This window comes from Phalaenopsis equestris, unplaced genomic scaffold, assembly GCF_001263595.1.
Source record: "Phalaenopsis equestris unplaced genomic scaffold, ASM126359v1 Scaffold000258, whole genome shotgun sequence".
NCBI lineage: Eukaryota > Viridiplantae > Streptophyta > Magnoliopsida > Asparagales > Orchidaceae > Phalaenopsis > Phalaenopsis equestris.
This window is the reverse complement of record NW_018164700.1, coordinates 1,172,879-1,187,816: the sequence shown is the minus strand read 5'-3', so window position 1 is coordinate 1,187,816 and position 14,938 is coordinate 1,172,879. Positions and strand designations below refer to the sequence as shown.

General features: G+C 36.3%; 1 protein-coding gene across 1 annotated transcript; it reads right to left on the bottom strand.

Moving 5' to 3' along the window:
• Window positions 1–7,881: 7,881 nt before the first annotated feature.
• Window positions 7,882–14,482, bottom strand: LOC110024546 (heterogeneous nuclear ribonucleoprotein 1-like). Its single transcript, XM_020724572.1, has 4 exons — window positions 14,095–14,482; window positions 13,618–13,847; window positions 12,276–13,476; window positions 7,882–8,273 (listed from the first exon to the last, which is right to left on the bottom strand). The coding sequence occupies exons 2-3, from the start codon at window positions 13,837–13,839 to the stop codon at window positions 12,286–12,288; spliced, it is 1,413 nt and encodes a 470-aa protein (XP_020580231.1). The 5' UTR covers window positions 13,840–13,847; window positions 14,095–14,482; the 3' UTR covers window positions 7,882–8,273; window positions 12,276–12,285.
• Between the last annotated feature and the right edge of the window lie 456 nt (window positions 14,483–14,938).

Below are 14,938 nucleotides of genomic sequence, written 5' to 3'. Positions count from 1 at the left end.
TAGACGGATCGCGACCCACGCCTAGGATGTGTGTTTGACTGCTTCTTTCCTCTCGTGCTCTTTAGTTGTCTTTCTCCTCCCTTGATCGGTTTGTCTCTCTCCCTCGCCTCTCTCCCTCGCCTCTCGGTCAATCGATCTTACTCTATGTAACATCCCTCACCTCTCTCCCTAGCTTCCCGTTGGATTGCTTGTTGGTGAGTTGGCTCACTTCTGGTTGAAACATATATGTACGATATTTTCAATATTTTTTGCGGGATTTTTTGGCTTCAATGGAGGATCTCTCTGCTTCGTTGTGGAATTTTTTGATTGCAAATGATTTTTTGCTTGAGGGATTTTTTGGTTGCAATAGGTTATCTCATGTGATGTTTTCTATATTCTTTGTGGATTCCTCAGGTGTGTGATTGTGTGTGATTGTGTGTGTGGGTGTGTGTCTATATGTGATGTGCTTTTTTGTGGCACGTGAGTGTGTGTGTGTTGGTGGTGGTGGAGGTTGTGTTGGTGGCATGTGGAGGCCTGTTGGTGGCATGTGAGTGTGTGTGTTTATCTGTGTGTGATGTGCATGTTGGTGGCATGTGAGTGTGTGTGAATGTGTGTGTGTTGGTAGTGGTAGAGGCTGTGTTGGCGCAGTGAGTGACGTGGGTTGGTGGTGGCATGTGAGTGTGTGTGAGTGTGTGTGTGTGTGTGTGTGGGTGTATGTGTGTGTGATGTGCTTATTGGTGGCACTTGTGTGATGTGCTTGCTAGTGGGCGTGAGTGTGTGTGATTTTGTGTGTGTTGGTGGTGAAGGAGGTTGTGTTGGTGGCATGTGGAGACTTGTGTGTGTGTGTGTGTGTGTGTGTGTGTTGTGCACGGGCATGTGTGTGGGTGTGGGTGTGTGTGTGTGTGTTTTTGAGTGATGTTCTTGTTCGTGGCACGTGAGTGCGTGTGTTTCTGTGTGTGATGTTCTTGTTCGTGGCACGTGATTTTGTGTGTGTTGGTGGTGGTGATGGTTGGCATGGCGGCATGTGGAGGCTTGTTGGTGGCATGTGAGTGTGTGTGTGTGTGTGTGTCTGTGCATGATGTGCTCGTTGGTGGCATGTGTGTGTGTGTTGGTGGTGGTGGTGGAGGTTGTGTTGGTGGCATGTGGAGGCTTGTTGGTGGCATGTGAGTGTGGGTGTGTGTGTGTGTCTGTGCATGATGTGCTCGTTGGTGGCATGTGTGTGTGTGTTGGTGGTGGTGGTGGAGGTTGTGTTGGTGGCATGTGGAAGCTTGTTGATAGCATGTGAGTGTGTGTGTGTGTGTGTGTATCTGTGTGTGTGTGATGTGCTCGTTGGTGGCATGTGAGTGTGTGCGATTGTGTGTGTATTGGTGGCGGTGGAGGCTGTATTGGTGGCGGTGGAGGCTGTATTGGTGGTTGTGGGTTGGTGGTGGCATGTGAGTGTGCGTATGTGATGTTCTTGCTGGTGGCACTTGGGTGAGTGTGTGCAATTCATATACTTTTTTATCTTTTTTTTTAAGTACACTTGGGTGTGTGTGTCTTCTCTCTACTGTTGAGTGTTGTTGCAGGTGCTTGGGTGTTGGTGTTGGTGGCTAGACTTGGGTGTATGAGGTCGCCGTCTCTACTGTTGGGTGTAGGTGCTGATGTTTGGGTGTTGTTGTTGGTGGTTGGATCTGGGTGTGTGTGTCTCCTCTCCCTTTTGTTGGGTGTTCTTGCTGGTGCTTGGGTATTGGTGTTGGTGGCTGAACTTGGTTGTGTGTGTGTCCACTCTCTATATGGTTAGGTGTTGTTGTTGGTGCTTGGGTGTTGGCGGTGGTGGTTGGACTTGGGTGTGTGTGTCTCCTCTCTCTACTGTTGGGTGTTGGTGGTTGGTGCTAGGGTGTAGGTGGTGGTGCCTGGACTTTGGTGTGTGTGTCTCTCTCTACTGTTGGGCGTTTTTCCATTTTTTTTATCTAGTGTTTTCATGATTTAATTTTAGTTTTTTTTGTATGTTTGGTCTTTGTTTTTCGTGGTGTTTTTTCATCTTCTTTATTTTACTTTTGGTATCCATTTATATTATTAGTTCCATTACGGTTAAAACCAAAGAAGTGGCTTTGTCGGCAATGTGAGATAAAGATGCAATAACCATATTCTGCAACCTCTCTATTGAGCTTGGAAATAGACCCACCAACTACTTTAACAAGGAAGGGTGACAAAATATTTAGAAGAGGTTCCAAAAAAATGACAGGAAGGGAGTATGATATGTTAAAATTCAAGAACAAGTTGGATCAGCTAAAAAAAGTTGGAAGCTCTGGAAGGAATTGAAACGAGGATCCACGGGATTGGGTTGAGATTCTATCAAGCGAACCATTGATGCTTTAGAGGAGTGGTGGACTGAGAAGTTACAGGTAATAAATATACTCTTAAATGCTTGTATTTCCCTTCGTTATCCATGTTATTCTGTTTTAAGTAATATGCTTCCCCGAACGTTGCAGGCAGTGCCAGCCACAAAGAAATTCAAGGTGGGTGGAATTAAGTCGAACCTAGAAGAGAAGTTGGACCTCATTTTTAGGCAGGTTTTCGCTACGGACATGCATGTGTTCAACCCAAGTGAGCAGGGGTTTGCAGACATACCAGATGATATCGCAGTCGAGCAGGTTACTGGGTCAGGCGAAGGCCCGAGCATAAACTTGAGGGAGCTTGAGTCCACAAGCAATCATAGCGACATAGGGTGGAGAAAAGGAAAGATGAAAAAGAATCTTTCGTCAGAAGTTCAATAGATAAACTGGTAAAAGTATGTGCAGCTTGGCCTATACCTTCAAATGTCAACACAATAGATGACTTTCTTAGAGTTTTAGATTCACACCCTGAACTTTTGTCTGATTCGACATTCTATGTAAACTCCATTAAGTTACTTGAGGACCAACCCACATACAAATATTCATGAAGTTGTGCCCCGAGTTTTGTGTCCAATACTTATATTTCTCTATGGAAAAATGACTTTGTGATAACACAATTGGATGTAAAAATGATTCTATGATGACACTGTTATTTCTGATATGGAGCAGTTATTATTATTATTTTTTATTTTTTCTTAAAGTTGTTATATCATCGTAGGTTGATATTCATGAACCTTAACGAAATTTTTTTGCAGAATGGATTGGCAGCTATTTCACTCAAATAAATTGTTGCGGTGATTATGGTAATATTGTACGAATACTACAACTCTATCGTGGATCGAACTTCATGCATGACATCCTCCTTCATTGAACAACTCTATCGTGGATCGAACTTCATGCATGACATCGTCCTTCATTGATGATAAATGGGTCGGTGAGATGCTAGGACATCCCACAATGCTTAATAATATATTCCACATGTCTGTAACCATTTTTTGGATCTCCTACACGAACTTCATAGCAACCATCGGCTCCATGGTTCCTCCAGAACGACTATTTGGAAGGTGTTAGCAATAACACTCTACAGTCTAGCGCAGAATAAATCAATGAGAGGAGCGATGAAGTGTTTCTAGCATTCCTCTGAGACAATCAACTGGTATTTCTCCGTGGGTCTGAAAGCACTGATCAGTTTAGCAGCACAAATAATTAGACCGGAGGATCCGCCATTCGAGACGACTCCTGCAAAAATTGTCAATGACTCGCGTTATATGTCATTCTTTAAGGTAAATTTAATTCATGCATTACATTTAAATCTGAATCTAATTATTTTGCTGGCAAAAACATCTTTAACTATTTTAATAGAACCGTATTGGTCTCATTGACGGTACCCATGTTAATGCACGACTATCGAACCATAAAAAAGCCGCGTACATTGGTCGATGTGGATCACCCATACAAAATGATATGGTCGTATGTGACTTGCATATACTCTTCACATTTGTGATAGTCGGATGGGAATAGAGTGCACATGATAGTCAATTTGTTTGCTTATGCGACAAAAAATAGTAGACAACGCTTTCCTCACCCGCCTCTAGATTCATTCATTTATATACCACATCAGTATTATATACTAAACACGTAAATATTTTTTGGTGGATGTTAGATTCAGAAAAGGTTTCTGAAGCCATTTCCAGATACCAAATATCACATTCCAAATTTCGAGAGATCAAACGGTGTTGCCCGTGGTAAACAAGAAATGTTTAGCAAACGTCACTCCTCCCTACGAGACGTGATTGAAAGAACAATTGGTGTGTGAAAAAAAAAATGGGTCATCCTACGTGATATGCCGACAAACCCGTTTTCTAAACAAGAACATACTGTGGGTGGCCATGATGACACTCCACAACTATATTCGACGACACTACTCTCGGTCAGATCCATAGTTCAGTATGGTTGATGACGAGTAGATGCAGATTCCGCCTGAAACATTTGAATTTCAAGTCGGACAGACTATACCACTGTCAGAGAGGGAGTCACTGAAATTTAAAAACCCAGGATGACAGAGGTGCAACGGAAATGACAGCTTTGAGAGAGCGGATCATAGCTGCTATCGTTGGATGCTGACCGGTTGTTTCATATTTAATTTCTAGACTCTATGGTTTTTTATATATGTTATATCATTGTTAATTTTGATTTTATATTATTCACATGTTTGAAAGAGCTTTTCTTCATTTTTTTTTGTGGGCTTGTGAGGTCGACGTGAGACGTTTGATCTTCTGGGTTTTTTGGATGGTCTGTCATTCAGTCATTCACTATTGGTTGATGTCACATGTGAAATTTTAATGAAGACAACTGAATTCCTCTTATATTTCTGGCAATATGATTTTTGAGAATCTTTTGGATGACCTTCTTTGGTGATATGCATATGTGACACACGCGAGGTTGATTTTAAGTGGGTAAAATGCAACCAAGAACCTTATTTTCTTACAAAATATATTATCTTCTTGTAGTGACAAATTCGTTGATTGGCGTAATGAGTTCTCTGAGCCCTCGTGCCGCTTTTTTTTTTTGTTAATTTATGCTAGCATAGTTTCCGTTTATTTTCATTTCCATGTATATTTATCCATCAAATTTCATCTCCCTGTTATGACTAATGGCTGCTCTTTTGTATCATTGAAGAAAGATGAGCTTCAGGATTTCATGAACCTCCCGATGAGTGCTCTGCCACCGTAGACTATAAATTTCATTAGTGACATCACGTCAGGCACATAACTACCGTAGAGAGTTCTGCATGTGCCAATAGTGGGCAGACAGTCCGGAAAAGTGTGACTTCTTCAGGTGGGCAGATAATCTGGTCGATTCCACTGTCGCTAGTGAAAGGGGTTTGATGGTATCCCTACAGGACAACGTTGCTCGTGACATGCTTCTTCAGCATTTTAAAATGAATATTATCATACTTTTAATTGTAATTTTAATATGTATTTTCTTTTTTTTTGGTTTCTTGATACTTACTCTTAAGTGAAGTGTATATTCTTTTTTTGTACTGTTATGAAGTGTGTTTTTTTTCTAAACTATCAAATATATAGCCATTACAATTCTATTGCAAAACAACACAATTGCAAATTGACAGAATGATCATTTATCCAAAAACAGCTGCAAATCAGTTATTTTCCAAACACACAAACCAAACAACAAACCAACTTATACAGATCAATGACAAAATGACATTTATTCAAATACAGTTGATTTACAGCTGCAAAACAATTATGTTCCAAACGCACAAACCAAACAGTCAACCAGTTTATCCGGATTAGCAGTTGATCAGCAACTTATCAGGATAAATTGGCTGGATAAGTTGCAGCTGCCCCAAACAGACCCTTAATCCGAAAGAAAGAAAATCACTTCATATGTATTTCTACTATCTAAGAATAGAAATACATTTATATAGAATTAATCACAGTGCCTTCACATATTCTCTAGCAATTTTTAAGTTTTTCCTAGAATAATAAATGGGGTCACCTTGAATAAATGTTTATGGATGGTGGAAGGCTTCTAATTAGATTTAATCCAAAAGAAAGAAAATCACTTCATATTTATTTCTACTATCTAAGAATAGAAATACAATTAAATGGAATTAATCCAAGTGCCTTCACATATTCTCTAGCACTTTTTAAGTTTTTCCTAGAGTAATAAATGGGATCACCTTGAATATATGTTTATGATTGGTTGAATGCTTCTAATTAGATTTAATTCAAAATAAAATACAATTATATGGAATTAAACCAAGTGCCTTCACATATTCTCTAGCACTTTAAGTTATTCCTAGAATAATAAATGGGATCACCTAGAATAAATGTTTATGATCGGTGAAATGCTTCTAATTAGATTTAACAACAATTTAATTTCACAAGAGAATCCTAAAAACTTCTAACAAAATCATTAGCTACATAAACCACTATAATTAGAAAAAGCTTCTAATTAGAGAATTCAACCAACTCATTCATGTGAAGAAGAAGAGTCAATTCAAATGTAAAGGAGTTCCATTTTATCCCGATCATTCTTCCATTATTAGTATAGAAATTGTAACAATTCCCTCCTTTAATAAGATTTGTAGTCTGCTAACAAATTTAGACTTATTGAGAAGCCAAACTTATAACTTGGTTTGAAGAAGATTAAGGGTGTTTTTTGAACAGCACTGTGGAGGAGACGCAGTACCACACCACACTTTTTTATGTTCAGAAAAATTGCATTTTGCCCACTTTTTCAAAGCTACAACGGAAAGCCGTGTTTTGCAACCTGACCTCGTTAACTGTGATGACTGCTAGAATGTTGTGATCTGACTTTTTGAAGAAAAAAATGTTATAGTCATCGCAACTTTTTGAATTATAGCTTCTTATGTATCAGCTCCACAACTGCTTCTTCAAACAGTTGCAACTGCCTTAAACAAACCCTAAATAAGTCAGCGTGAGATTCCAAAATAAGACTCCAAATTTTAGCTCATTAGAATTCAAACAAAAAGTTAACATTTAAAACCAAAGAATAGTAAACACATATTTCTATCTTGAATCAAAAACTTTTCATTAATTCTACTCATCCATCAACTGGAAATTAGTCTTTTGTTTTTGCCTGCAGGAAATAACAGTGAACTGAAACCAAAAGAGCTGCAGAAGGGATATTAACATTTTCAATCCTATTCAAATAAGACCCATGGATTCATATAAATGTTACAGTTTTCTCAATCAGTCTATTGCAACACCAACAATTTCACAGTTCCTAATTCTATGCCTCAAAACTACATTGGCAAGAAACTAGTAGGAAGTTTTCATGCTTCTCCAAACAAGACCATCAATTAATGCAAATTGCAACATAAGGGATAATTTGGTTGAAAAGTTGCCAAGAAAATTAGATGTATGGCAAACAAACGATATCGAAGGAATCATACAAGCCACGAACAACTCAGAGTGTTAAGGTCTTTCCATTGTGCTCGGACGAGCTAAAAGAAAAATGTTGGGCAGACAAGAGAGAAAAGAAAAGAATAATACCATGCAAAGAACACTGCAATCAGCCTAAAAATTCTTTTAGCACCTAAACCATTGGATGCAATCACATTTTTTTTGGATAGGAAACAAAGGAAGAGAATCAGCACAATAAAGAAAATAAAAAGGGCACCAGTATTAAAAATTTGAATAGTAAATGTTCCTTGAAAGGAAGTTCCCAGAAAAAAGGAGCATTTACAACATACCACAGTTTTTAAAGTATTTACATATCTAAACACCTAAACATTCATATTTACATGCACACCACGCAAATCTTTAACAACACATAAAAAATACAACTATCGCTGCCATTTTAAAACTGAAACACACACTTTTCCATGCATAGGTTTTTGACACCACCGTGGTATAGGTGTAAATATCAAACTTTCGGTGTTAGATATGTAAATACATAAGAATGGTGTGATATTAAGCATCTTGGAAATTAAGTATTAAAGAAGAGAAAGTTTGTAATAACTGAAAAAACAGGAGCCTTGCCACAAAACTATAGAAGTCTTCATTTATTGAAAGGAAAAAAAAATGTCTACCACACTAAATCACTTACATGAATTGAAACTTTTCTTCTGAATAAATTCCGCAGTTCGGTCTTACGCCTCGAAAAGAACCCCAAAAGAAAGGAAACCCTAAACTCAAATTGTAGAAAAAGAAACACAGAACTCAACCCTTACAGAAAAACCTATAAATTTGAGAATCTTGAAAATGAATTTTATGAAACAAGCTCCCTGGTTAGCCCTAAATAATTAACTAACCAACATTATACATCCAATGAAATATTCCAAATTCAGTCTTGAACCTGCTATTACTGCTTTCTTCACCTATAATAAGACCTGACACAAAAGAATGAAACCTTCCTAGGCAGCAACACCTGAAAAAGTTAAGAAAATCATGTCAATATGTCAAGAAGATTCCATTATCGATTAAATTTATGAAGAATTACATACAAAAAACTCAGATACTATGTATGTACATATCTAACATAAACTTCAATTTTTACATATATAGGACCTTACATATGCATGAAAAGGTTTATGTTACATCAAAAAGTTAAAATGATGGTACTTTTATGTGATATGAAAGATTTGGATGATGCAAATGTAAAAATGTAAAGTTCAAGTGTTAGATTGGTAAATAAATAGAAATTTGGAGGTACTTGTGGAAATGCCCCTTAAATTTATCTTTAAAGGAGGGAAAACTCAAAGGTTTTCAGTGTGAGGAAGGAAAGAAATGTTCTAAACATTTTTAAAAAAACTCCGCTCAATCGCAAAATGACATATCTAACAAGGAAAAAAGCACGCAAGAATGTCATCCATCAGCCAACATAAAGCTGTATGTATTAGAAATTGAGCAACAATGACTACTGCTTTTTCAATGAATTTTGACATTTTTACAATATCAAAGAAATTTCCATGCAAAAAAACATAATTATATGAACTTTGTTCTTTATAGTATGTTAGAAAAGGTATGTTCAATTATTCACATTGGCATACAATAGAAAGGGAACCTAGCAATTTTTAATGAGGCCTTACATAAATACCACCCAATTTCAATGTATTTACACATCTAACACCTAAGCTTTACATTTTACATTTATAGTATTCAAATCTTTCATATCACAACAAAAATATCAACATTTTAAGTTTTAAAAAGTGATATACACCTTTTTCTGTGTATAGGTAAAGGACATGTAGAGCTTTGGAGTTAGATATGTAATTACATAACAATTGGATGGTATGCATGCACATCTTCCTTTCTTAATGCCGAACTCCCGCCCATTTAGCACATATAGACCATTTCCGCATCATTTTATAATATGACAGTAGCCAAACACAATTTACAGGGAAAAGAAAAGGAATAAACACTTCATTTTGATAACTGGTAATAATAAATAAGAAGTACTAGTTTTTTTAAGATTGTAAGAGCTTAAGGTTCTTGATAAACCAAAATAAAACTAAGGCAGATTATTTAGAGCTTTTACAAACTACTCCTTTATATTATGTTTTAAAATGTAAGAAAAAAAATACAGATTCTATATCTCAATTGTAACACTAACATTGCCGGCTCCCAAGCCCCGGATGTGAAAAGTGGAGAGTTGTGTTAGGTTGTTGATAGCCAGCGTAAAATTTGTGAAAAAATCATGACATGAAATTATTAGAAGAATTCAAGTTGGCTGGTTGAAGTGGAGGAATGCATCGGGCCTATTTTGTGATGGAAAAGTATAGCTTAAACTGGAAGGAAAATTTTATAGGATGGTGATGAGACCTTCAATGCTCTATGGCACAAAATATTGGCCATTAAAAGAGAAGCATGATACAAAATTAAGTGTTGTCGAGATTAGAATGCTTAGTTGGATGAGTGGCTTGACACAAAATGCAAAATGAATATAATTGTGATAGGGTTGGTGCAACTCCAGCAGCGGACAAGATTAGAGAGAGTCGTCTTAGATGGTTTGGTCACATTAAACTCCGACCATCTAATGATCTGGCAATGTGAGTAGATGTCTTAGATTCAAATGATGTTAAGAAAGGTAGAGGTAGACTAAAAAGACTTGAGCATATTGTATAAAAAATGATCTTAATATATTAGAATTAAATGAAAATCTGACACTCGATAGGATGCAGTGGAGAAAAAAGATTCATGTAGCTGACCCCACTTAGTGGGATAAAGGCTTGTTGTCTTCGTCGTCTATATCTCAATGGTCTGTACAAGATGAAAGTTACTCTACATTTTGAACAGAATAGATCAGCTTATGTCTAGTAAGTTTAGGACCTGTATGACATCACTTTTATTTCCTGTTTTTATTTTTATTTTTTTCTTTTGTTTTTGAAAATATATTTGGTTAATACAATTTTTATATGTTTTTATTTTCTATTATTAAAAATAAATAAATTTATTTTTGATAGCACTCAAAATACCTAAAAATTATATTAAGTGTTCTTAAAAATAATCAAATCAATCAAAAACGTCTTAATTTAAATCAAAACATAGACAATAAAACAAAATTAAAATAAAAAATAATAGTGATCCCAAATTACCTCTTAATTTTTTTTTTACTTTCTAGATGAACCGTATTTTATTGTAAATCGAGTTCTTATGGATAGCTATTCTGATGAGAAAAGCACAAGTGTGGGGGAAGAGAGAAAGTTAACAGACATTTACAAGGCTCAGATCTTAACAAAAATATTGAAATTAATATTACATTTCAAGTGAGAGTTAACTTGAACAATGCTTTATTTGTAGTCATAATCTTAATGAAACATTCATAATCTTTTCATTATACAAAGCTTGAAGAAATTACAAATTGTCTTAGGCATGTATAAGGCATTAATTATCCTTAAGAAAGAGTAGCAATGCATGCAAACTAAAGCCACACACAATAAATTTTGAAATATAATGTTGTCACTGTCAGGTCTCAAGCCGCGGATGTAAAAAATAGAAGGTTTTATCAGGTAATCGACATCCATTGTAAATTTTTTGTTGAAAAAATCAAGGCATGAGATTAAACGTCAATCATCTAATGATCCGGTTAGGAGAGTATATGTTTTAGATGTGACTTGTTGAGAAAGGTAGAGATAGACCTAAAAAGACTTGGGCATGTTATATAAAAATGACCTTAATTTATTAGAATTAAATGAAAATATGACACTCTATAGGACATAGTGGAGAGGATTCATGAAGTCAACCCCAACTACTAGGATAAAGGCTTGTTATTGTTGTTGTTGTTAATGTGTGCCACTGTCGCACAAAAGGAAGCCTGATAATGTAAGAGGATCAGGTATGATAGAAAATGAATTTGACTAGGAGAATATATGAAATCATGATAAATGATTATGAAGAAGATAAAGAGAAGAAGGTTGGAAAAGCAATAGAAAATTGACATGTAATAAAAGTTTCAACACAAGTAAATTTAAAGTTTAAACAATTCTAGTAATGCAATATTGAAGAATAGTTTCAAGAATACTAAGAATATTCCTATAGTTTGAGTAAAGATGCACAAGTCAATTACTCCTGAGATCCATAGTTGGCGTGAGCCTCTTCCATGAGAGCAATTATATTCTTAGACAAAGGTTGTGAAGAGTAGGATTGAAATTCTTAGTTTTTTTATTATTATTATTTATAGATGTTAAATATAGAGTCGATTTCATCAAATAGTTTTTATAATATCTATTCTTAATTTTTCAAGGGTGACTATCATAAAGTCTCAATCTGATTATGCTTAAAAATCTTAAATAGAAGCTACCATAGAATCCTAAATTGAAATTATCATAAAAAATCAACAATGATGATTACAAAAGTCTTCAATAGTGGTTGATAGTTAATGATACAAACTCAATACTTCATTATATAAACTCATATAATTTTTAGTTGTATAGCATCCATGAGAAGAAGAAGCAAAGAGAATAAAAGAAGAGGAAGAGAGAAGAGGGGTGTCTTTACAGTATGTGCTTACATTTTCTCTGAAGTAGACCTTGGCGTCTTTATTTATATCTTTAAATTCGTATCAAGTGTAAATCTTTATGCATCTCTTTTAAAGTTTAATGAATTATTTTATGTCTATAAGGTCATGGCTTGAATCTTACTTATGTTGAAACATGTAAATTTTGAAGTTTCATTTGTAATTATTAATCTCTCTTTTATGATTACTTCATGGCTCATCATGCTTGCTCTTCGGTTGAGGGCACTCTCTTTCCAATCAATATAGTCCATCACAAGTTACATATGTTTCTCTTCAAAGCAAGGCAAGGAGATAAAAATTAAAATGACGGCAAAAAATCAATGCACTAATAGATCAAATCAATACCAAATCACAAAGAAAGCAATTTCATTGAAGATATTTCTAGATATCTAAGTATGGGGAGTAATCCCTTACCTTGATTCATCTACCTATTTGATATATTATAACCACTCATATAACCAATTGAACCACCATTTGATGCGACATTTGAAGTTGCCGCACCAAGCCCATAACCAAATGGACTAAAACCATCAAGTTTAGGTGCTATCTGCCGATTAGGGTCGCCATGAATTGAACCACCGCCATATGAATCAGTATAATTTCCTTCAAAGCTATTGCTTGGTGCAACAAATGAAGAATTGATAGAGCCAGTTGCATTGCCTCTTCCATAACTTCCACCAACCAAACTAAAATTATTCTTCCCTGCTGCATAGTTCAAACTCCCAGATGTAAGGATTGAATCGCTTCCCAAACCATGAGATGCAAGAGGAGAAGATAGGCCACTCCAACTTAAGCCACCATTGCCAAATCCAGCAATGCTCCTACTTCCTGAATTCATATAGGAATTTGAACCAGCAGGATTGGTGCCATAGTTTAGGTCGCCATTTTCCCAAAGATTATGAGCAGTTGGGCTAAATGTTGAGCCAGGATTGCCACCACTTCCACGATACCCAACAGGATTACCAAATATGTTCGAATTTCCACCATAAAGATGACTCAACGACCGTCCATAACCAACATTGTTGTTGACATTTGAGCTTCCGCCATAAATTGGGCTCATCCCAGGCTCAAAATTCATTCCAATTCCATAACCAGGACCCAAAGAAGGAGCAGTCTTCCTTCCACCAGGTAAAGAACCAAATCTACCATCCATTCTAATTCCATAGCTACCCATTGTGCTTGGACTGTACCCCTGATTATATCCATTAATAAAGTTATTAATTCTATTAACACCATGATTAAATTCCCCTATTGGTAAACGCATATTAGGTCCCGGAGAAAGCTCTTTCGGAACAGCTCTCTTGACTTCCACCAACTTGCCATTGAGCTCATGAAAGGTTTTATGCAACACCTTATCCACAGCATCCTCTGAATCAAACGTTATGAAACCAAACCCTCTTGGCCTCTGAGTGTTGTGATCATACATTACAATAACATCTGTGATGGTTCCAAACTGTTCAAAATACTTTTTGAAGTCAGTATCCGTCACACTGGAAGCAAGGCCTCCAACAAAGATCTTTTTGGTTCGACCAGGACCTGGAGAACCTTGGATGCTGCTGGTGTTTCTATTAACCATATGCTGATCATCCCTTGGAACAGCCTTCTTGGCCTCAACCTATCATGCATCAATTAACAGCTAGTAAATTAAAAAAGTTCAAAATTTTGCTGAAGTTTTTGTAATAAAGATCTAGTGTTTATAAATCTATCAACGTAATCCAATGCATATGAGAAACTGAACAGTAAGAAATGTGGTTACCATCCTGCCATCAATCTGATGTTTCTCCATAACTACTCTATCTGCAACTGCAGGGTCTGCAAAGACCACGAAACCAAATCCTCGTGCGCGGCCGGTTGTCCTGTCCTTCATGATGACAGCCTCCACAACTTCCCCAAAGTTCTTAAAGTATCCCCTGAGGCGATCCTCATTGGTGTCCCACGAAATTCCCCCAATAAAAAGCTTCCCTCGATCAGACTCCATTCTCCTCCCTGAAATTCCCAGCACAGAATTCAGAATCAAACAATCAAAAACAACAAATTCATCACCAACGCTATCAGCACAATTTAGATCCAATCCCAACCAAAAATTCAAAGCAGATGGACAAAATCACGGATAACAAAATCCAATCTTTTCTACTCTGATCGGTTTCTTAACGAAGGAGGATTCAACGATGACAGGTATAGATCCAAAACATGATGAAACACACAAGCACAAAAAACAAAAAAAAGCATCTACCTTCACAAATAAGTAAGCTTATTGCAGAAGAGCGGAGAAGTTCCTTGCAAATCAATAAAGAAAGCTCGGATCTTTATCAGATCGAACAGAGATGAAGTTGAATCTGAATAAGACGGGAAAATCGATTGAAGTAAATAGATTGATGGAAGCTCAACGGGCGATCCGATGTCTGTTTCCCTATGTGAGGACGAGGTAATGCCCTCTGTTCTTCTATAGCAAAGATCCGAAAGTCGGCATCGACAGATCAGAGTTTCTCATCGCCATCCCCTATCTCTTTATATAGCTCTCCTTCCACTTCGATATTTCCTCTTTTTTTTTATCTCTGGTTTTTCGTTTCCTCAGAAAGGAAGAAACCAACCCGGGAATGCAAAGAGATGAGCGAGAGAGAGATGGAGTCGTGATGTAATTAAGATAAAAAGGATATTTTTAGGTGGGACTATTTTATTTATGGTTGTATTTGTAACATACAAATGTAATAATTAAAATTATATGAATTTTAAAGCATCCCCGTACTTTTTTTCATATTTATTAAATTGATAAAGTTATTTAAGTATTTAAAGTATTTAACTATTTAATCTTAAAGCATTGAACCTTTGTTTTTAATAACAATCAAATTACAACAATTAGTTGTTGTGGGAGGCTATTGGACCAGTCCCGGACATCCCTATATGTGCTAAATATTCGAGTGTCACACTGTACACATGGGAGAATTCGAACTTGTGACTTGAGGGGACTATTGAACTTCAGAGAGGCTGCTCTATGAAATTGAAGTGTTGTAAATATAATATTACGAATTTCAAGAATAATGATGGCTATCTTTAAATCAAATCATCTAAAAATTAAG